General features: G+C 37.6%; 2 protein-coding genes across 3 annotated transcripts in view; one reads left to right on the top strand and one right to left on the bottom strand.

The window, feature by feature from the left end:
* Positions 1-507: 507 nt before the first annotated feature.
* On the bottom strand, positions 508-1,480 carry LOC134660776 (probable histone-lysine N-methyltransferase set-23). The gene has a single exon (XM_063516564.1). The coding sequence runs from the start codon at positions 1,352-1,354 to the stop codon at positions 548-550; it is 807 nt and encodes a 268-aa protein (XP_063372634.1). The 5' UTR covers positions 1,355-1,480; the 3' UTR covers positions 508-547.
* A 582-nt stretch (positions 1,481-2,062) lies between these two features.
* LOC134661674 (GTPase-activating protein) overlaps positions 2,063-25,366 on the top strand; it is a 360,962-nt gene continuing 337,658 nt past the window's right edge. For both annotated transcript variants that reach the window (XR_010097983.1, XM_063517831.1), the window contains exons 1-2: positions 2,063-2,612; positions 16,893-17,013. Coding sequence is in view for 1 of the 2 variants with exons in the window: in XM_063517831.1 (XP_063373901.1) it covers positions 2,528-2,612; positions 16,893-17,013 (206 nt within the window). In the remaining variant the exon portion in view is untranslated. The remainder of the gene's footprint in view (positions 2,613-16,892; positions 17,014-25,366) is intronic.

The following is a 25,366-nucleotide window of genomic DNA, read 5'->3' as shown; positions in this document are numbered from 1 at the left end:
AAACAAATGTTATCTACTTAATTAATGACAGTGAGTTCTCAAAGTTAATTCCAGCTACACCATTGCATTGGCAACTTTAATAATGCCAGTAGTTGTGACCAAATAAAAAAAACCGGCCAAATGTGAGTCAGACTTATTTATTTATTTTATTTTATTGTTTTTAGTATTTGTTGTTATAGCAGCAACAGAAATACATCATCTGTGAAATTTGCAACTGCCTAGCTATCACGGTTCATGAGATACAGCCTGGTGACAGACAGATGGACAGACAGATGAACAGCGGAGTCTTAGTAATAGGGTCCCGTTTTTACTCTTTGGGTACGGAACCATAATAAAAGTGTCATAACATTTCACTGTATTATACCATGTGTGGTCAGGTTGGTGATAAGTTTGATAAGACGATAGAGCATTTGTGTAAGAAAATAAGTTAAAACTACAAAAAGCTACTACATACATCATAAGATAAGGTTTATTTTCTAAGAATTATTAAAAACATCAAACCTGTTTTTCAATAGTTACAGCAGCATCATTTAACACACATAACATCTCAATATTTGTCAGAAGGCATCAGGCCAAAGCAGTTGTTACTGCCGCATAAACATATTTTCCTATTTTCTACTTCTTGTGAATTAACAAAACTGTTTGAGCCATAATTATATGTTATTTCAGAACCTGGATGTATATCTACTTGAGAGAATATAGCCAATTTGGGTAAAGGATTATCAACTCTGACAGGTACAATAACACAGTTAGGATCGCAGCTATGGTTGATGTAGCGACCAATATTGCCGAGCTCACTTGGATCTACTATCATCTGCAATTGTGTTCCGTCACAATATTCATTGAGGCAAAATATATAGTTCATTTTTTTGAGTGTGTCATTTAATTTATGCCGCTGCTTAGCTTGTTGAGGAGTTATAATCTCACCAGCATATTCACATATAAACGTACCTCTAGGAATGAATTGAGTAGTGAACAGTCCTTTACCCTTGGATATGTTACTACAGGTTTTTACTTCTAAACAATTAATAGGTCCTTTCTGAACCACACGGTTTCCACAGCTCTCCGAACAAGTACATAAACTGTTGCATTCTATAATTGGATAAGATAAATTACCATAATCTTTGTGGAAGTTTAATCTATACCCCTCCATTTGGTAATTAGCATCTCCAGATTTCATCAAGCATTGGCAGGATCCTGTTGTACATATTGAATCGCATTTGCAGTTATTTATTAACCGGGAATTAAAATGACATACTATATTATTGTATTCAACACTGTCCTCAAATGGCCCTGGTATGTTTTCTTCGACATATATTATATTGCTATCAGAGTGCATATATTTGTCATTCATTTCTACCAATATATATTTGCTAAATAGACGTGTGTAAACTGAGACACTTAAAAATATAAATAACAGTTTTTGATAGCATGTAGTTGTAAAATAAATAAAGACGTAATTCACAAACCTAACCTAAAACCAAAGCCCAATCAAAGAACTCAAAGAAGGCAAGAGCAAGAAGCTGCTGCTGCTGCTGCTTGTCACGTCAACGTCAGTGTCATTGTATCCCATAGATATATAATATTTGTATCCCTTTATTTCATTTTTTTATACTCTGGCAAGACTGTGAATACAAGACTGTTCCAGGAAAATTAAAGCTTTTAGAATATGAGAAAAATAAATATTATAATTTCGTCGCTTTGCAACAAGTACATCCGTTCCACACCAATTTTGGTGGCTAGCCATAAGCCGCGCGTGGCGCTGTCGCCACCTAGCGGCCATATCTGTCCTGATCGTATTAGAGAGTGAGTCTTCTGTACCTAGTACTATTATTTATTCTGTTTATTTATTTGGTTTCCTTATATGCTGGTCAACCAAATCTTGTCAGTAAAAAAAGGCGCGAAATTTAAATTTTCTATGGGACGATATCCCTTCGCGCCTACATTTTTCAAATTTCCCGCCTTTTTCTACTGTCAAGATCTGGTTGACCAAGTATAGAAAATAAACTTTTTTGCTACTGGCAATAAATAATAAAATGGTTTGCAATATTGCCACGCTTTGTAACGATTAGTATTAGTACACATCCGCGCAGGCGCTTTGTAGTGACGTGACGTAATTGTCCATTCATAATTTTTGTTCATTCAATAATTTGATGAACTTTATTTTGAGATACTTTGAAGAGGTGTACAAGTTAACTAAAGCAAAGCCCAATTAGTATTCGCGTTCTACGCATAATAATTATCTTCAAAAATGTACATTTATAAGAGTTAAACTTTAGAGTGCATTCATTGATAAAATAATGCATTAGTTGCGCACATGCGCAATGCAAGCGGCAACATCCATCTGTGTGTGTGTGATGATAAACCGTGTTGGAAAATGTGGATAAATGAGACTAACATAGTGTTTTTGTACGAATGGATTTCAAGCGCTCAGTAAATACATCCGAAGAAAGACTTGAACAGAACATTACGACACTCCGGAAGTGGCGGGACAGGCTCAGGCTCGTTCCGAAAGAGATAACAGCGGATGAAAGAGATAAACAGTAATGGATTTAACATGGCGGACGATATGCGTAAAGTGCGAGTCGAAGAACGATTAAAAATAAAGATCGGTAAGTAAATTTCATTGTATGTTTGTTATAATTGAAGACGGAAAATGGTATTATTAAAGTTTTCCTCCTCTGTGTTTAAATCGAACTCTCCCGATGTTGTTGTCATCATAGCGAACAGGTGGTATCAGGAAACTTTGTTTCTAGTGCCCTACATGAATGAATATTATATTAAAGGAATCATTTAAATAGATATGCGATTATTAATGCTGGCCTAGGAGATAGGACACTGCCGCAGTAATATAATTACACGCATGTTCTTTGTTTGCAACTGGTGGTTTGACAGTTGGCGCAGTTTATGAATGAATTGGTCTTGCCTCATACAACGAATATATTATCGTGTTTAGAGATGGCATGTATTTGTTGGTTTCTATATCAACCATGCAGACGGTTAACAACAAAGCTTTTATGTTTCCTGTAATGTATAAACCAGTATTCCAGAGTTCGTAAGAAGGGCTCGATGTAAGTAACTAACCAACGCATGAATCACCAAAATCGAGATTATTTCCCTTCACTACCTTTACGCCAAGTTTAGGCTTACGCTAGTTTATTGTCAGCTACTACAACACGGGGTATTAAATGAGTTGTTCCATCTAAAATTGCTTTAAATTTGAACACAGTTAAATTGTTAACATTTTTCCGTGTGTGTAGTATATGTTGTTTATGAATTACTAACCATTAAAACAAAACCGAAGTGATCCCATAAGTGTACCGCGATCAAAGTTTTGTCCGGCACACTAAAATACTGCATAAAGTTTATAGTGTTCACTATCTGCTAAGAACTCACTTTCCATCATCTCGTTTCCATGTCACAAAAGTATCCAAATGTATGGATTATGCAGTTACAAACAAGACAATGCAAACAATGCAAGCAGATTTGAAGGTTTAAAATAATACACAAGATTTTCTTTTGTTAAATTTATTATATATAAAACATATTTTTGCTACACATGGGTGAAACCTAAGAAAATGCTGTGACTAAACCTGAATTATGCATTGGGCTTATGATTTTTCCACCACACTCTTTGCAATACCCAATAACCATTCCAAGAGCAATTAAAAATACTGGCAAGTCAGGCCTATCTAATTATGTGGCGCATATACAGTTGTGTGCAATATAATAGGTGTCAATAACAAAATAAAAATTAGGGGAAAACTATATTACTTGAAATCGATTATTATTATTATATGTAATTATAGGCGCGCAGTTATTTCGCTGATGAGCCTATGTCACACAGTGAGTGTCCAGTGTTATATAGTTCAAAGTTTGTAAAGTCATATCTATCTATCTATATAGCCTTTTATTCCGATCCTTGGGTACAACGATTATTAAGTCGATTTTATTATTTTTATTACAATATGTCCTGCCGTTCGGTGTGCCTCTTGGCATAGGCCTCCTCCAACCTTCTCCACTGTACTCTGTCCTCTGCATCTCTGGACCAGTAAGGCCCCAGGGTTAAGCGGATTTCATCTACCCATCTTGTTTTTGATTATCTTGGAAAAACAAGATGGGTAGATGAAAGTCATATCACATCACTAGTAACATCAGTCTAACTTATTGATTAAAAGCCGCTTTTGCAATCTGTTTTTAAACACATTGACCAAAGCAGCAGTCACAACACTATCCGGTAAACAGTTTCAAGATGCCACAACACGGTTGGACAATGAATGATATGCAGGTTCCGGTTCTGGTACTGTATTTGTATAGAAAACCAGTACCGGGAGCACACCCTAGTAGTGGGAGTGAGAACAATTCTTAGGCTGTGACCTCGGGTCTCGCGGCTGATAGTTCTCTTATTGATTATTTCGTGAATGTCAGGGAGGCTGTAACAGTGGGTAACAATCTTAAAACACTCGATGAGGTCTCCTCTCACTCTCCTAGCTTTGTGTGTGGGCGGCTTCAGATTATATTGGATTTTTTTTAATATTCTAGTAATGCAGACATTCTTAACATTATTTCAAAATTAAATTAACTGTAACCTTTACTTAAATAAGATTGGAAGTAATAAAATAATAATCATGAAAACAAGCTTTTCTACCAACTAGCGGCAATTCTTATAAATATGGAAAACCCTATGAAAAAAAAAAAACAATTGTGTACGTTTATTTTAATTGAGTGTCTTGTCCATTATTTCCAATCAAAGCTCTACGTCTAAAAATCTAAACCCATGTAACCAGGAAAAATTTAATTAATTTTCAGTCATTTTTGACCGACTACTTGAGCTGAGCACAACTTTGAGAGAACACAGTGTGTGGATGCAGATAATTTTATACCCATGACTTGCTGAGCTATTTCTTATTCTGACTCTACCTTCACAAATTATAGTTGAAATAATTTAGAGACAATGAGAAAAGTTTCATTTCTTAAAACCAGAAGTAGGACAATTTACAATCAAACTTCTTATGTTGATAAATAATTGTATGGAGACATTTTATTTTATTTGTGACTATTCTAGCGTTCTGACATTGGTTAGTCTCAAAGAGGCTTTTTGATCCTTAATATTTTTAGAGTATTTAATTGTACACTTTTCATAATTGTATTGTACATTAATTCCTAAAAGATCATTTTATCTTAATTTAGAATATTTCTTCTTTGTTGTTTGTATTATGTATTTCCTTGTTTGTTGTGTATTATGCATTTTATTTGTATTCATTTATTTTAATTTAGCACCACCCATTGACTTGACTATGTTTGCCATTTCACTATCTGAAGGTTGTCTAGAACAGATCGCTGTTTTACGATAAGTCGGCCTGTGATTACTTACATAATTATTTATCCCTTTTCATACTTATGTAATATCCGCGCCGTGACCAAGACTGGCGCCTTCTGCATCTGACCGACCAGACTAGAGATGCCACGAATATTCGGCAACTATTCGGTATTCGGCCACTTAGCCGAATATTCGGTATTCGGCCGAATACCGAATATCTGTTGCACCTACAGAAAAAGAATAATTACACAATACAAATACCTAACCAAAAACTAGGAATAATATTTAAAATGTATTCTTGGAAAATTGTTAAATACAAAGATCTTTTTTTGATCATTTGTTGATTACAAAATATTTTATTTTTATCATGGGTCTGATTTGATTGACTTTAATTACATTCATGAATTACGTTCAACGAAAAATATATCTTCGCAAACGTACTTTGTTGGCGAACAGTTTTCATAATAATTGTGACTCAAAATGTTCGCATGTCCTGCCGAATATTCGGCGCTTCGGCCGAGAGAGGGGCTGAATATTCGGTATTCGGCCAAAACCACTATTCTGGGCAGCCATAGTCCAGAGTGTCCAGACCCTTGATCCAGCTACCTAGCGAGAGTCTCTCAAGGTGTTGGTCGAGTCGAGACTTCGCCGCACTCTTCTTTTGTACGAGACCATGTTCCAATTATTGTGATAGTTAAAATTAGTCATCCTGGAAGCTTAATGCTTGTCCTAGTTACAAATAGGCCCAGACCATGTGTATCTATGGACCCAGTGTTTACAAATCTGGAAAGTTTTGAACATGAGATATCTTTCATATTTTATTTAAGAATCAACAAACCCGACTTTGTTTGTTATGACTGATTTGCAGTTGCATCGAGCCAATGTTAGACGCTAAACTATAACCGTAGAGGTGTTCACACGTGGTAACCACGGATCAGACTCTGTTTAGAGTTTGTTGGGTGTTTTAGAATTACATAGTTGCAATATTTCAGGCTTTTTGGAGGTCTTTTGAAATGATATAGTTGTCGTAAAGATACCGTACAATTAGCAATAACAAGACGATTGGCACTCCGTGGTGGCGCGAACGCATAAATCCGTGATAACGCGAAGTGTGTCTGGCGCGATAAGGGTGCAGTACGCCTTCCGGGGCGCGACCCGCTGCGAGCCCGCGCCCGCCTCTGTCCGCCGCGCGCTATCGGCCCGACGACAAGATCCTGCCACACTCACGTTGTATTCACAGACTACTATAACCTCCACCATTTATTTTCCTCACCATTATTTACTACTTTACTAAGTGCCAGTTGCACCATCCGCACTTAAAGGGCTCCCCCACGCCAATGACCTTCGATCTGAATCCCTTAGTTTTCTAATGATTTTTGTAGCTTACCATATTAACAGCAACGGCCTTAAGCAATATAGTATCCCATATTTACTTCAAAGTTCATTGTCTTCGAGATATTTGGCATCAAAGTTGAACAATTTTAGGCCACAAAACTGGTTTTCTAGCCATAACTTTTGTGTTAATTAGTTTAAAATTAAAATCCTTGACACGTTTTTCGAGACGTCAAAGACAAACCCAAAAATGTAGTTTCCGTATGTAAGATCCTTTACAGCTATCTAGTTACGAAAATAGTAGTTTCTGTTACATTACAAGAGATCATCATGATATATTTCCGTCAAGGGCGTACATTGAATCCTAAATGAAGCGTTCTAAAGTAGAATCCTGAGCGTAATGAGGGATTCAAGTGTTAACGCCCAAGACGAAATAATTTTGATACCGTGTGACACATACTGCTTTTCACATCAACTATGAGGAAAAAAAATCTTAGTGTATGGAACAAGGTGTGATGTGTCATTTAGAAAAGGTACTTTTGTAATTTTATACCTTCTACCTACGTTAATTTCACGTTAAATGTCGACTAGCTAATAACGGATAACCTAAAATGTGTATAGTCGGAGGCGCAGGTCCCAAAATACGGCGTTGCGTGAATAAAAGATTTCCTTCCTTCCTTAACTTTATCTTGATAGTTGGTATCTATATCATTTAAGCTACTAGGCCAAGTTTGGTATCGTTTTCGTATAAATCGGGGATGCCGAATATCATAATGACCATTCCGAAGTAAAAACACATAAAATATGAAGAAAAAAATGTATTTCTATTTCAAAAGTAGAATAGCTAAGTAGTAGTATCCACTAGTATCTAGACGGTACACTTTTTTGTACATATTCCACGATGTATTCTGAACTTTCATATATTACTCGTAACAAAAGGTTCTAAATTCAACAACAAAACAAATGCGTCTGGGTCTTTGGAGGTTAAATAAGACGAGTCTCATTGATTACATATTTATTTATAACGTTCTTAATGCTTCCAGATGAAATGAAAAGTAGAATAAAATACAAACATAATATCACTCCTATATCCGCACGTAATAGTTTTTCAATAGTGAATTCGATGTGCGCTAATGTACGGTGAATAAAGTTATCTACCTGGCTGGCAGCGGCACGGCATCGAGCGAGCGCTCCAGTGAATGAGACGTAGGTACTTACTGGCGTTTTTCATTCAGTGCACCCATTCATGGAAACTCGACGCCCCGTTAATGAAAAACGAGCTTCTTGTTTATCGTCACCGTTATCGATGCCTCCACGTGTGTTCACTCACAAATGGTGAGCTCATTGAAACTATACTCCCTCGTCGTCTGTACAGACAATATGTACCTAATAGATAAGATTACGTAGCGTAGTCTATCCGATAAAACAAATCTCTGGGTTGCGTCCATTGACGTACGCAATCTTATTGTTTAATAATATTATACCTGTTTTGATGAGATGGTATACTTACTGTATTACAATATCTAAAGCAGAACGCGTTAGAGCCGTAGCAAGGGGTTAATGACATCCAATACACTGACGTTTACTGATTTGTAACTAATTCATGTAACCACGTGTACGATGTACCTTTCTAAATTACTAATCTATTCATTTGTCTGCATATTGCTCTACCATTTACATTGTCATATCATGTAATTAGGTAGTACATAAACGACATACCAACGAGTAATTATACTCGTATGTGCTCAATCCCATGCTTATCACGGTTTAATAATACCACTTACGGAAACATAAAATTTATAAATTTTAGTTCAATAAATATCAATATCAATAGATAAACCTACAGGTTTTACGTCCCATTGCGGGCAGCAGGGGCCCGTTTCTCAAAAGCTTATAACAGTTATAACTTGTAATACAAGTGGTAGACCCTTTTAACAAAAGCTGTCAAAAAGTGACATCCGCTTGTATTACAAGTTACAAGCTTTTGAGAAACGGGCCCCAGGCCTCTCATTGTAACGCTTTGGGCCCTAGTCTCCCGGCTAGCCCAATGCGGATTGAGGGCTCCACATACACCTTTGATAATTTTCGCAGGGAAACGAAAAGCGGCTCGTAATTTGTCAAATTATATTTTGTATGTTGTATGTCTCGGAACCGAACGAGATGGTTTGAACTAACGCCCCGATCCGGAAGACTCTCTTTAGTTAAATAGGAGATATAATTCCAAATTGGTCCCATTTTTAGGGTTCCGTAGCCAAATGGCAAAAAACGGAACCCTTATGGATTCGTCATGTCTGTTTGTCTGTCTGTCCGTCCGTCCGTATGTCACAGCCACTTTTTTCCGAAACTATAAGAACTATACTGTTGAAACTTGGTAAGTAGATGTATTCTGTGAACCGCAATTTTCACACAAAAAAAGAAAAAAAAAACAATAAATTTTGGGGGTTCCCCATACTATCATCAAACCCATACGTGTGGGGTATCTATGGATAGGTCTTCAAAAATGATATTGAGGTTTCTAATATCATTTTTTTCTAAACTGAATAGTTTGCGCGAGAGACACTTCCAAAGTGGTAAAATCCTTTAAATACGGAACCCTTCATTGGCGAGTCCGACTCGCACTTGGCCGCTTTTGTTAAATCCAGTTCTGATAATGGGATCCATGAGGAATCGAGGAAACTCCTAAAATCTTATAGGCATACAAGACATATACTACATACAGCCATTTTTGTATTTTTATCTACAAATAAAACCCCCAAACAACTATTCGACAGCTTAGCTACTTTATTTCTTATCGACCCGCACCAGGGTTGGCATTCGGTTTGACACTGTGGTGTCGCTTTTAAGATTAGGCTTGGCACCGACTTCAAACATATCAGTTGCTAGCGTGTATATCAGAGATAATATTTTATTATGAATTAAGGAAAATAATTATATTTTGTAAGGAGCTTCCTCGTTCATTTAATTAATAAATATAGTCCTTTGTGAAGGGCAGGTGAAAGGATAGTTTGAAAACATTTGATTTATATACATACATACATATATTATTCCTACGTGATTCGTATTACTCATTAATCTCATTATCATTACGCTGTATGTGTTTAAGCTGTATTACGCGTCCCTTGTCATTGTCATAGGGAAGATTCTTTATAGAATGGATTAGATTTAATTACTGGTGAATTTGCGATCACAGCATAATACATTAATATCTGGGAGGAAAACATTTATAAACATAGCTAGATCGATTTTTCGCCGCCGAAAACCCCCATATACCATATTTCATCGAAATCGTTAGAGCTGTTTCCGAGATCCCCGAAATAATATATATAAATAAATAAACAAGAATTGCTCGTTTAAAAGTATTACATTATTTATATTTTAAAATTATTTTTAATTAAAAAATAATAATTATGAACAATGTAATCCAATAGGTATGTAAATTATGTACCTGCTAAATGTATGACGTGTAAAAACGTTGTATTGGTTTTACCAATAAATAGTATAGTATATCGTTTATTGCAAACCATGGTACAATATAATAGATGTTACAATAGAAACAGATCACATGGCACCCTGGTAGGGTATGGTAATTATCCTTAAGACTACATGTGATTATAATGTAACGCCTATAAAAACCGTGGCGGTAACTAGATTGATCATGATCACATAAGTTCATCAGGGAACGTATAGTAGAAATAGAAATCTTTTATATACATACATATGTATATGAATATATTATAGTCAATTCCTTTTCCTTATTGATATAGTTTAATCCAAAAGTTTTAGCTGCAAGCAAATAATTATACCGAATCTACTTCAAAATGAGTCCGAAATTGTGTATCATATTATAGCGGGTAATGGTGTCATTTAGTGATTGCGTGTGGGTGTTCGCATTCGCACGGTGCGTGCGATTCCGCCGCCCGTGGGTCGCAAGCCGCACGCAGCATCTATTGTGCTAGCTACTTGCGCTGAGAAACGCTGTCTCACCCCCCACACTACTTAGTACCGTTTTATGAAACGATTACAAAAACTACGGCAACCTGTGATACTCCCTCTATAAAGGTTAAGAATTTAAAAAAAAACCTATGATACTCGCCATTTAATTTTTTGCATTGTTCATTGTTCTACATTGGTATGCATTACCAAAGACAACACGCTTGGTTGTAATTCGACATGCGAGTCACTAATCGTCCGCATTCATTCGCTCACCTCGTTTTTAGCGACGCCGTTGCAAAACATCGAATTGTTGAAAATATGTACTTCTTTATACAGAAAATATGCATGCGCAAGTTTACATAGGAAACCGGAGCCGTGCTGTGCGTGTGTTCTTTCTATAAATATTATTAATTAATAAAAAACAACGGGTTGCACTCCGGGAGTGCCGACAGAAGTGAAAACTCAATGACTAGTCCAAAATATCTGCAGCACTCTGCACTATGTATAATTGACCCATCCTCCTTTCTATTGAAAAACTTTAGTTCCGAAATTGCTGGCCAGTGAGCTTAAATTCGTAGCGTTAATTGTTTAAAATTCGAATAGAAATTGTAAAGTTACCTTGCAGACCTCGCATCTATACAAATATATTTGGTCATTATATTTTGAGTTTTATTCACCAGTACTAGAGTTCACTTTTATTAGCGATTTCATCAAGATTTCATGTAGCTTTATTGAATTATATTGGAGTGATATAAAGTTAGAATGTAACTGTGAGATCCTCGTACTCAGCTCGTACTTCAGCCCGTACAAGATTAGAACATTGAGCTTTATTGCTTAATATAAAAGTCCAGTTTTAAATAATTTACCGAAACAGCAGGCTCAGGCATACATTTTCGCCACGCGGTAGAAAGAGATGGTTACGCCTTACGCTGTCTCGAGTTTAACATTTTTTCCCCACCTCAAAAAGTGCACAGCGCCGCTAAAGAAGTTTTCACTTCAAAAACATATCAAACTAGTAGTATCAAGGATTTATCACCGTTTAACATGCCATGTTTAGTATCGATATAGTAGTTTATGCAACAGTGATATAATAAGGGTTCTTAAAATTCAAGGGTCGAAGTTACAAAACGAGACGTAGTCGAGTTTTGTAAAAAAAGACCCGAGAATTTTAAGAACCAATTATGAGCTGTTGCGTACATTACTTTTTCTATGACAGCTGCAGCAAAAAAAAAAAGAGTTATTATTAAAAAAAAGAGTTATTATTTAAAAAAAATTGAGTTATTATTTAAAAAAAAGAGTTATTATTGTAAATGAAAACATACCTCTTTCAATCAAGATGATCGGAACTTGTATCTTTAAAAAAAATAAAGCAGTTGTATTATACTCATAAGATGACTGCTAGCAGTCATCTTATGAGCCTATAGACAAAGCATTCAAATGACATTGCTTTAGATATCACTGTCAGTCATTTAATTGACACATTTAAGTGCTGGAGTAGAAAAAATAAGTTTCGTTGATTATCATAATTTTATTAAATTGGACAATTATGTAAACTTAAAGTAAAACTTTAGCACAACGCAACGATCCAATAGTATTAGGGGTAGGTATAGTATTTTTTTCATTTTACCTATTCGGAAAGTTCGCCTTTCATATGCTGATAGCCGGATGGAAAATTGCATTTCCCATCCTAGGTGTTTTTTTTAATTTGTAGTTCGAGCAACGGCTAACAGCCACATATAACATATTATTCATTTAAAAGATCTCATATTAGCTTCCGCATTTTCAGACATTTTCAGTAGCAATTCTTAAGTTTAATAATGTATAATTTGTAAATAGTTAACATTAAGTATGTAGTATTATAGTAGTTTATGCAACAGTGATATAATAAGGGTTCTTAAAATTCAAGGGTCGAAGTTACAAAACGAGACGTAGTCGAGTTTTGTAAAAAAAGACCCGAGAAATTTAAGAACCAATTATGAGCTGTTGCATACATTACTTTTTCTATGACAGCTGCAGCAAAAAAAAAAAAAAAAAAAAAAAAAAAAAAAAAGTTATTATAAAAAAAAGAGTTATTATTAAAAAAAAGAGTTATTATTTAAAAAAAAAAGAGTTATTATTGTAAATGAAAACATACCTCTTTCAATCAAGATGATCGGAACTTGTATCTTTAAAAAAAATAAAGCAGTTGTATTATACTCATAAGATGACTGCTAGCAGTCATCTTATGAGCCTATAGACAAAGCATTCAAATGACATTGCTTTAGATATCACTGTCAGTCATTTAATTGACACATTTAAGTGCTGGAGTAGAAAAAGACTATTGCAATGCCCTAACGGGGTACATGTACCTACTACATAATTTTGTATAACTACATCCTCTGTAATGAACATGATCGCAATAAAATATATGAATATGAATAAGTATCGATATTTCCACCCTTGGTTAACAATCTACTATTTTCTACTTGTCGAAATGTCGACTGTAATGGTTGAATTAAGATTTCGTATACCAAACTGTAATTGGGTACTTGTCATGTATGGGCTCCCAAGGCCCAACTCAACTTTAATCTTAATTTAAGAAGAATTAGTATTCGCCAATTCCGTTTATTTCATTTGGAAATCGGCCTATTAGGAAGCTTGTAATTGGTTAAAATATTCAGGCTATGACTTAGGTACAATACAACCTAAGTCTATGTATACGAAATTGTTAAGGTCAGGTAAGGTTAGGTTAGACCTTAATCTACTCGTACGTACCTACTCTCGGTTTCACCATAACCGTTTTACGCGCGATGGAGAAACGCGTTAATGATTGCCATTGTAGCTAAATAGCAGTGCATGTTACATTTACACTAGAACCAGTGTTACTATTTAGAAGTTCCCGTTTCTCTCCCACGATCCAGTTATGCCGTGTGTTACTGACATGATGATGATGATGCTTGTTTTTGCATCAGCAATTATATACAAGTTTCTCTCGCAGACCAATTATGACGAATTTGTGGGAGTCTCCGGCCGTAGGAAGGCATCTCCTTTGTTTGTCCGCCCTGCCAATCGCGGCAGCAATCTTGCCAGCCGCAATACAACCTTTACTAATTATACAAAATAATGCCACTTTTAGTCCGCCCTACATTGCGATTCTATTCGTAATTTTAAACTCGTTAAGAGGTTTCCGCCGTTTATAAAAGATTATTCAACAGTTATTATTATACAAAAATGCCATAATGACAATAGTTTTATAATTTCGTTGGTTACACAATTAAAATATACTTTTTTCTACTCCAGCACTTAAATGTGTCAATTAAATGACTGACAGTGATATCTAAAGCAATGTCATTTGAATGCTTTGTCTATAGGCTCATAAGATGACTGCTAGCAGTCATCTTATGAGTATAATACAACTGCTTTATTTTTTTTAAAGATACAAGTTCCGATCATCTTGATTGAAAGAGGTATGTTTTCATTTACAATAATAACTCTTTTTTTTTTTAAATAATAACTCAATTTTTTTTAAATAATAACTCCTTTTTTTTAATAATAACTCTTTTTTTTAATTTTTTTTTTTGCTGCAGCTGTCATAGAAAAAGTAATGTATGCAACAGCTCATAATTGGTTCTTAAAATTCTCGGGTCTTTTTTTACAAAACTCGACTACGTCTCGTTTTGTAACTTCGACCCTTGAATTTTAAGAACCCTTATTATATCACTGTTGCATAAACTACTATTACTTGTACGCTGCTTGAGCCAGGTATTTACTATATTATTACTGTACTAGCGACCCACCCCGGCTTCGCACGGGTTAACAAATTATACATAAACCTTCCTCTTGAATCACTACTTATCTATTAAAAAAACCAGCCAAGTGCGAGTCGGACTCGCGCACGGAGGGTTCCGCACCATCAACAAAAAATAGAGCAAAACAAGCAAAAAAACGGTCACCCATCCAAGTACTGACCCCGCCCGACGTTGCTTAACTTCGGTCAAAAATCACGTTTGTTGTATGGGAGCCCCACTTAAATCTTTATTTTATTCTGTTTTTAGTATTTGTTGTTATAGCGGCAACAAAAATACATCATCTGTGAAAATTTTAACTGTCTAGCTATCACGGTTCGTGAGATACAGCCTGGTGACAGACGGACGGACGGACGGACGGATGGACGGACAGCGGAGTCTTAGTAATAGGGTCCCGTTTTTACCCTTTGGGTACGGAACCCTAAAAAAACCGCATCAAAATCCGTTGCGTAGTTACAATCCGTTTATAACTTCCGTAACTATGCCAACCTTACTCTGCGTGGTACAATTACTGTCGGTGGCGACACGAGCACGCTCGATCAAAAATTGCTGGCGGTTAAAAGGTTAACCTTACAGAGATCTAAGCATACAGACAGACAGACAGCGGGAAGCGACTTCGTTTTATACTATGTAGTGATAGTGATGTAGTGATACTATATTATTACTGTAAGTGCAGAAGCTTATATTATAGGCTTAGTGCGTAAAGTAGGTACTGGAATAACTGTACGAGTAGGTATAGTTATGCTTATGCTATGAATTGTTTACGACAACCGAGGATATTTCCTGTGTTTGCACAGATACGGTACGCCGGCTTGTAGTATTTATGGTAGGTGTACTAAATTTGCAAGGCTAAGTAGAAGTATTTAATGGAATCCAAAGTTAAACGGGTATCGGTTCCTCATTAGGTCTTATACACCGTGGGCTCGAGTAACCCGATAGATTTTAACCACTTCGGTCACTTCATTTCGAATAAAACTTCATCTCGACTGGTATTAGAATGGAGGATAATCAAATTTCTTTGATTCTCAGAGATGTTCTAAATTTGAATGTAATTAAGGTATCGGTTATCGATAATGTTAAGTTAAAATATCAATGCACCCACAGATACAGGTTTGTTAATATAGGCCGTTAGCTTATCGATTCTGAATATATTATAGGGAGGTTATGATATGGATGTAGATAAAGTGATTATATACGATACGAGTATGTGTGTGTACTGTTTTCCAATCGGTTTACCAAAAGTTAGGCGACTGGTTGTTGCAACTACGACCCAAAAAATCTTTTGGTCAGGGTTGTAATAAAGAGTAATCGATGTTTGTCCACCACTGCAAGCCGAGGCGGTGGCAGGGCTCTGCGTATGGGTCGTTGGTTGCCTCACCTTGGCTCTCCCATTATGGTGATATCTTACGAGGTCGGCCGGCACGGCGGATTACGCAACTTAGTAAGCTCAATTCTTCGTATTCATTTCCGTTTCTTTAAGAGCTTCTCTTAAGACGTTTTACCAGAAGACGTAAAATCCCAGTACTTTTTTTGCTATTCCACCACCAGAAAGATTAAACCACTGTGTTTTGAACAAGTTACGCAAAAACGACAGGCTTTTAACTTGCCCTGTTAGTATGTGTATGTTAGTGCAATGATTTATAACTCAAGATAGGTTATAGGCGTTCCAAAATTGAAGCGCTTACCTTGTGACAAATTGGACAAGTTGCCTTTAGTCGCAGCTGGACAAGCGAGAAATGTGCACGTGCTAACGAGCTCCCGCACACCGAAAGAGAAAGAGACGACCTTATGTTTAACAACGAGTGTGACAAAGATGGATGGAATGAGAAAATTAATCAAAAATAACAGATTTCTTCGTAGGCACAGAAATAAATATGGAAGTATTTTTTGTGCACCTCAAGTATGAGTATAACCTATCTATGGTTATATAATATCATTGTGTTAGTGTAGGTCCAATCTTGGAAGCTAAATTTTACCCACTTCCCGATTTCCGATTGAGCTGAAATTTTTCATACATATGTAAATCGGTAGACAATGCAATATTATGATGACGATAATGGAGCTGATCTGATGATGGAGACAGGAGGTGGCTATGGAAATCCTGTAATAAAACAGCACAATTGTGCAGCGTAATTGTGTTTGGGCTGGTTAGAATTGTTTAGATGAGTTTTAGTTGCCTTGCCTGTGAAACGTACAGCCAGCAATAAAGCTTGTACCAAAAATATTTTTTTTGTAAAAACTATTTTTTTTTCTTTTGAGGAAACATATTTTTATGACCTAAATCTTATAAATTAAAGATATCAGTCTGGAACCACTAAATAGGAGTGACTTCATTTATGTCAGCCGTACATAGACTGTTTAACTGCAATGTTTTTAAATGTAAGTAAAAAGCCACGAAGTAGTTTCGTATCCTGGATGTTGATTCGTTCTTACAAGTGTATTCCTAACTAGTGACGTTACGGGCGGCAATATGTATACGGGCGGTAACATTATAAGATAAGAGACGCTTTGTTTGTGCGCAGGTGAAGCCAAGAACTTGCCGGCGCGCAGCCATGGCGCAGCGTGCCACCGGGACATCTACTGCGTGCTGTCACTCGACCAGGAGGAGATCTTCCGCACCTCCACAATGGAGAGGACTCTTAAGTAAGTACCTACCTACACATATTATCACGACTACTTTTTAGTCCTACCAAGCGATTAGAATCTGTCTAATCCGACCACTTCAAGCAACCCGTTCCCATCTGTGCCCGGTGGGGACAAATGGGAATGCACCCTTGATTTTTCATATTGACCGTTTCAGTTGCGAAAGTTAATTACTTTATAGAATCTCTTGAGAATTCATTGAGTTTTTAAAGTAAAGCTCTACGATTCCTAATATACGTAATAAATGAATTATTCTTGTGTTGAATATATTGGAATCAATGATTGTACATAGTTTGAATATACTGTCTAGAAGAGCGACTACATTTGAAAGCTAACTGTGGGTCGCTTCAGTAGGTAATGTAATAGGTAGTTAGTATTGACATTTGACAGCATAACAGTAACGTCTAAATGTTATTACAATGGATGTGCCGCATCTCATATTGTAGTGTCTAACAGTAATACGAGTATACTATTGTTTTGATTTGGATAGTTGGTATACTATAAACCAGTGGTTCCTAACTTGGGGGGTAATTACCCCCGTGAGGGGGGGGGGGGTAAACCTGGTATTTTACGGGGGTACATAAGCTAACCTAATATAACAATACAACAAACGTACACGTTTTATTTTTTATTACCATTGGGAGGAGGAGTAAAATCAGGTTCCCTAGTTAGTCATAAGGGCATCATAGGGGTGACCGGACTGAAAAGGTTAGGAACCACTGCTATAAACCAAAATAACTTACCATAATTGCCCGTTGTGGCAAGTTGTAGTTGGCATTAAGTCTAATATACCTACCCTTACAAATGATAGAACTATTATCCAATATGATATCTCTCTATTTTGCAGTGTGGTTATAGGTATAGGTACTATAAAAGTAGGTAAGACTGCCTACTTTTTTTTGCATATTATGGAAGATAGTTTCAATTATGTTTTCCAGGCGACAATAGTGACAGTTTCGTAGAAGAAATGTTATGCTAAGTATGACGATAGATGGGACGATTGATTGATCAATATGATTTTATTTATTTATCTATAATCAACTATACTACATATGTACATACCACTTACAGATCAGTTACATTAAAAAAATAGAACATTGACAATCTTATACCTTTAAACGAGCAATTCTTGTTTATTTATTTATTTATTTATATATATATATATATTTCGGCGATCTCGGAAACGGCTGTAACGATTTCGATGAAATTTGGTATATGGGGGTTTTCGGGGGCGAAAAATCGATCTAGCTAAGTCTTATCTCTGGGAAAACGCTGGTTTTTGAGTTTTTATATGTTTTCCGAGCAAAGCTCGGTCTCCCAGATATTAACAGTTAATGATGAGATGACCAGTTATTGATAGGGCAAATGACTGCCATAAACATATATGTTTAGTTATTTTTAATATGTACATACCATAACCCAGCCCGCGTAGCAACTATTGCTACTGACTGCACTATGTTTCTAGCACTCTGGGACAAAAGGTAGCTAACTAATCATAAATAGTGATTACACTTATTTTATTTTGTGGTGAGCTTTTATTTATTCCATCCAGATAATAACCATGCAAATGTGTGCTTATTGTTGATAATTAGACCATCGTAGGTTGTATATGGGAATGGGCCAAGGAGGTATTTCCATCAGTTCGCGATAGCGCCGCGTGAGCGCTATTTATAAGTTCCTGTCGAGCCCCTATCGCCTCTATTATTAAAAGCGACGTTTTCGTTAGTGTGTTCGAAAATATAAAAGGACACAATAACGGCTCCCGTGTCCTGGCCTGGGCTGGCATCCGGCGTTATCGCCGACTGGGGACCGCCGCGCCGCCGCCGCACGACGTTTTAAGGGAGGGCAAATGTATTTACTGGGTCAAGGTTGGCTAACTTACTATGCTGATGGTCGCCGCTCGTTATAAAATGGGAATGCGATGATTCGCTACTACGGTAATGAAGTGTAATTGACGCTACTCACTGTTGTGTTTGTTTGTAGTTCCAGTCCGTTTACATGTTACATGTTGAAATACGTCATGTAACCTACCCATTACAATATTACATGTGAAGTGATGTAAACGGTAGGTAGGTACGACTTTACCTTGTTTTAGTCGTATATATGTATTTGGGCATTAATTTACTATACGGGCACTACTTCATGTAAGACTCCTGTATGACACAATACAATAAAACTTGTTTTTGAGTTGCTGGAGTTCCTAATAGTGTCCTTGTAAAAAGCCTGAGTCGGGTGCTTTCGTTTGCGCAGTCCTGGGCTATAACCGCGAAAATCGAAGTTAGCAACTTGCGGGCATTTTTGGCCCCTCTGGCCGCGTATTAGCCAACGTGCAAATCGCTTACGCTCCGTAGCGAACGAAACGCAACTGTCTCCGGCGCATTAGCATGGACGAGTGATAGAGAGAAATGACTACGTTACGCCACGGAGCGTTAACGATTTGCACGTTGGCTAAAGTCTATTTTTTTATTCGGTAGTCTAAAATGACATTTCATAGTATGAAATGATATTTTATGTTCATACTATGAAATGTCATTTTAGTCAACCGAATAAAAAACAGACTTTAGGCACCCTGTTCTGCCCGACATTCTAATGACTTGATATAATTACTGCTACTTTAAATATTAATAGTGAAAACATTCTGGAGTACTTCACTAAATCTCGTGACGACTTTAGCTCACTTTCCGGTTTAAATTTGTAAGAATATACATAAGTAATATTTTTTTTTGTATATGTTTATACTAAAATATATTTATTATTGCTCAAATAAAAACTGAATAACTATCCAGTTTATATATAAAGTATCGACAATGCAGGCTTCGTCAGGTGGCCACAAATGCAAATGCTTCGTCGTTTTTTCAATAAAATGTAATAAGCAAAATAATTGTAAATTACTGGTTTAAATTTTCACGATTTTTACACATAATTAAATTGTACAACGGGACTTAATCGCGTATTTAAGATTTAGGTACCTCCGACGTTTTGTGGACGGCGTTGTGTCTGCATCGGAGGTAAATATTAAAACTTAAATACGCGATTTAGTCCCAATGTATACAATTTAATAAAATAATTGTATATTATATTGTTGTTGTGTTTGTTATATTGTAGTATAACTATCAATTGGCGGCATCAGGATTTTGTTTACCCTCTTCCGAATGTATTCTGACAATTGCTGAAAGCAGTGTTTACTTAATTTAGTACATCAAAGAAATAATTGACCTGTCCTATTTACAAAAAAATGACATTATAAAATCTGTCTACTAATCTACCTTAAAGATAAATAAATATTGCACGTTCTTTATCCCATTACACTAGTTTAGACTAACTAGCAGTTCAAATACAGTACATGTTTTTGAAAGGATTTATTGATACGATAAATTGGTTATATTAGCGTCCCTGTAGATTTATGATAGTCGGTTTGAGACTATCAGTAGATGGTCGGTGGTGCAGAGCGCGGTTGCACGGTGACGCGCGGACGGCGGGCGCAGGCGCGGGCGCGGGCGCAGCGCGGCGAGCGAGGGGCGGCGGCGACCCACGTCCCGGATGCGTTTCCGTCCTCCGTGATCCCGCGCGTGACGTCTCACTCCACCCCCGACCCGACCCGCCACTAACACTTCTAAAACACTATCATAGCTTCTTCGACAAAGTGACTTATTCATCACAAGTACATACTAATTATCAAGAAAATACTAGAATACGAATCGATGAAATCTCCCTATTTGAGTTGATGTAGGTATTTTTTTTTTGTATTATTTTATTGTTTTTAGGTGTGCTCTACAGAGTATATAGTTTATATTGAATTGTTTAAAATATTTATTTAGTACATTACACTGAAACTATAGCTGGTCAACCAAATCTTGTCAGTAAAAAAAAGCGCGAAATTCAAATTTTCTATAGGACGCGATCCCTTCGCTCCTACATTTTTCAACTTTGCCGCCTTTTTCTACTGTCAAGATCTGGTTGACCAAGTATAGATTATATTTGCAATGGCAGACTCCAACCAAAACCTTACTAGGTTAAAGTTGGTTCGATAAAAAACGTATCTAATTTTATTTCATTTCAATTATACCCTGCATACCACAGCAGTATTATTTTAGTATAATAATACACATAGCCGGAGGACGTTACGAGCAAAATTTGAAACAGATATTATTATTGAGGTAAAACGTCAAACCCGTGCGATGGTCATATCTTCCGTCGCAAGTTTCGCGTGACGCGCATATCTTTTGTTCCGTTGTATTTTCCTGGCTTTACGCCCCTTCTTAGCCAAAATATGTATGAATCGTATACCTTTGTTCGACATCTAGTTATCCTTTAACTTTAGAAGAGACCGGAAACTTTAGCTCCACATGTTTCCGTATCCTTTTGTAACAGCGGACACCGCGGTTACCTCACGTCAGCCTTATTTTAAAAATAAAATCCCCTAGCAAGTAGGTGTTCATTTATTCATGTTACAATGTTTAATCCGGTCTTTACAAATACCTATGACAAGTTGGATTGATAGGAAGAGGTAGTATAGTAACGGAAGCGCGATAATTGATTAGTGACCTCTGTGACCCACGATTGGAGTCGGCAGGACACTCCAGGCATGATATCAAAGGAAATGTCACGTCTCGTCGCGTTAATAGGTTCTTTGTCTTGCGATACCTTATCAGCATCGCTGCGCCGCTTACTGGCGGTACATTGTTGCATTATTTGCTGGCATAATGTCCACATATATGATCATACCAATTGATAATAACTATGGAGGTATCTCATTACGCTGTCTTTATACGTTGTTCGGATTGTCATTGCTTGCGTAAGTAGTTAATTGGTTATTAGGCTTGGTTTGTCATGATAATACTTCCAAGTTTTGTAAAGGTACGTAGCAGGGATGTTGCGAATATCCGCATCCGCAACCGCGGAACTTCCGCATTATTTTTAACATCCGCATCCGCATAAAATCGATGCGGATTTAATGCGGATGTGGAACAGGTCGGTACAGGAACGTCTTAGCATCGGCGTAAGTGCTAGACTGCTAGGTAATTTAGTCATTAACCAAAAAAACCTATTAGAAATGAGCAGTCAAGCGTGAGTGGGACTTAATGTACGGAACTCTTGGAACAAGAGTCCGACTCGCACTTGGCCGGTTTTTTGAAATAAAAATTACTAAAATGTAATATTTGACGTTTTTTATGGTACTATCTTGACATCCGCATCCGCATCCGCGGATGTGAGCCTTTAAAAATCCGCATACGCATCCGCATCCGCGGATGTCAAAAAATCGGCATCCGCATCATCCCTGGTACGTAGATACTAACTTAGGTTTTATTCGATATTTAGACAAATGAATTTAACGTCAATAATAGGAATGAAGAAGTCCGGAACACAAAACGATCTATTTGGTATGACCAATTAAAGCAAAATTATTTAGTTACAGTCAGCAGCAATAGTTGCTATGCTATAAGCGGGAAAGGTGTTCAAAATGATCTTGACGCGACTTTATTGTTAAGAGAATAAGACCGCGTCAAGGTAATTTTTAAACACGACGCCCGCTTAGCAACTTTTGCTGCTGACTAATTTTGCTTTAATTGGTCATATCATACAGGCATGTGTTCGTTCAAAGAATCTGAATCGGACTTTTCTGAGCCTATCTTACTAGAGACTGAGACATATTTGACAAACAGACTTGTTAAGGAGACTCAAGTACTTTTAAATTAACGATTAAGGTACCTATGTTCGTGCGTTTTCTTACTTTGGGTGCTGAGCTGACGTAGATATTTTAGTTTCTAATACAGATACAGATATACATATCTCTTAAAGTTTATTATATAAGACTACAAATCGCTCCCGTCTTAGTAACGTTATAAAAAAATTAACTGTGTCGTGCTGCTCGAAGCGGAAGCTTTTAAGTGATAAATTGGTCCCGGAACATAGCAGCGCGTAAAATGATCATCGCATGTGCGGTGCGTGCGCCGGCATCTCCGGCCGTCTTAAGTGCGCTAGCCCATCGCCCGCCGCGCGCCTCCCGCCGCACGCTATAGGTGTGGCCGAATTTATTTAGGTACTAGTTTCATTCAAAATATCATACCTTATTGACCACTCGAGCACACGACATTAGGTCAGGTCAAACACGAATGTAAAATATAATGAAGTATGTACGTAAGTACCTAACAAATTTAATAACATAAATCACTGCATGAGACTAAGGACCGTCCTTCCGTATCAAACTACTAGTAGCAGCATTTGAACTATGTGCCATATAGGGATTTCCATTTTATAAAGTAAATATAATGCTTTACAATTTGATATAATAATTCAACGTAATAGAAACGTGTATGCAAACTTTGTACAATTCGGTGCTGTATGTGGTTAATAATAAGAGCGCATATATTGGCTGGGGTTCCCTGCGCGAGCTGGTTCCGCCTCCGGTTTATAAATACCGGTCTGGCGCCGGATGCGCGGGCCCTGCGCGAGCGCACTCCCACACCCACACGACACTTGCACTCACACATCTCTGCACTCCACAACTTTTCCTAATTTTACGTGTACAGTTTTTGGAGCGGTGACTGCTGCTGACGGTTGCTGATGCTGAATCCCAGAATACTCCGTTGATAATATATATATGATAACTACTTCTACTTATTGTTTTGTTAGCCAAATGTACTTGATCATCCTAATCTCCAGTTTTTATTTATAAACAGAATTGTTGTTGAAGGCATTTGGCGACTTTGGCCGTCATATCTATTTGATGCTGACTGTAAAACACATACATACTTATACATTTCAATGTCACGAAAAAATTGCAATTACATAACATGTTTTCCATACAATTAGTACCACTAACGAGGTTGATGTCATCACAATCCACGTCCATTATTAGTATGAACTTATGAAGCGCTTTGAAGGCTCGATAAAAATAATCTATTTTGCAACCATGTGACAACATAGTCATTTATTGAACAAAAACATGACAAACATGACAAAAAAAAACCAATAAATAAAAACAACAAAATTACAATTAAACTAAATACAAACTAAAAACTATTCTAAAATAAAACTAACCTAAATCTAAAAAAGGCCCCTGCGGCAAGGTCCCCAAGATGCTGGCTGCGTTACCCCGCTGAACTGCCAGACTGAAGCGTTGAGCGAGGTAACTGCCAGCTCTTGGGTCCCCAGTTGCGTCCCTGAGTCTCTTTGAAAGGTCTCCAAAGAGACTCAGAGCGCCAGGACCCCACGGACCCAGGGTCTCGACGCCGAAAGGAATAAACCTGTATTCGGCACCGAGACCGCGATATTTCCCCACCTTTGCATTTTCGGCCGCCTCTGCAGCAGCTGCCGCCCTCACAGAGGTTCCGTGGAGATGTGACGGGGCCAGCGTGTCTACGCAGGTTGCATCCCACACTAGCACCCGTCCCATACTCCACGGAATCAAAGACATCCCGTCAGGTCTCTTGCCGTCACTTCTCAATATGCATGCTCTAATAAAGCAGGCACATTGACCGATGCAAGAGACCGACGGATGATGTCGTTAAGGGCAGCATGCCTGGAGAAGGGGCCCGCGCTCCTCTGGCAGGAGAGACCGTGGTGACCTAACTGGTCTACGTCCGCACCGCAGGGGCAACGATGAGGGACACACACCGGGATACCTAAACGGAGGCAAATCGAGAGCCGGAGCGTGTTGGGCTCTAAAAAAGTTCCGATTTTAGGAGAAGGATGCGCGCGAAGCCAGTGCCCAGCCTCTCTAGTGCCTACTGCCAAGAGTCTAGCACTTTCCGCAGCGCCGCCGCACTGGTCGAGAAGGGTATCTAAAGCCAATTTGTAAACTGGGTCGTCCCAATTTCTTTGTGACTCTGGATGTTCAGGGATGTCTTGACCGGGACACGCACACAGCCATGCATTTTTTGCGTCTTCCAAGCCCGAGATCTCATAGTTTGTGCGAAGGATTGACTCATTATATAGTTTTCATTCCCATCGAGACAATTGATCTTCGCAAAAAACGGGGTCGATTGACGTGACGAAAAAGTGCACAAAACTATACGTACTCACTCACCTAAATAGTTTTGAATATATCATCGGATAATGAATAAATGTATTATTACAATCGCGACCCATTATTGATGTTATTTATGTTATCTGATAAAACAGGGTACCTAAAGGAAGTAAAACTCACGCATAATAAATAAGTCGGTCGTTCAAGCTTTCACAATAATCGCGAACAGCCCACGCGTAGTCCTACTGATTGTATTCACAATGAGGCAAACATGGGCGCTTTGACAGCCGGGCTGCTGCTCACTGCTGAGGCGGCGACACTTCCGCAGCAAGTGGGCCAGACCAGGTGGGCCGGGTGGTGCCGCCTGCTCTGGCCCATCTGAGG

Source organism: Cydia amplana, chromosome Z, assembly GCF_948474715.1.
Source record: "Cydia amplana chromosome Z, ilCydAmpl1.1, whole genome shotgun sequence".
Taxonomy (NCBI): Eukaryota; Metazoa; Arthropoda; class Insecta; order Lepidoptera; family Tortricidae; genus Cydia; species Cydia amplana.
This window is presented reverse-complemented; position numbering and strand designations above follow the sequence as displayed.

Coding starts and splice junctions, on each gene's coding strand:
- LOC134660776 (XM_063516564.1), bottom strand. CDS start 1,354: ATGAATGACAAATATATGCACTCTGATAGCAATATAATATATGTCGAA.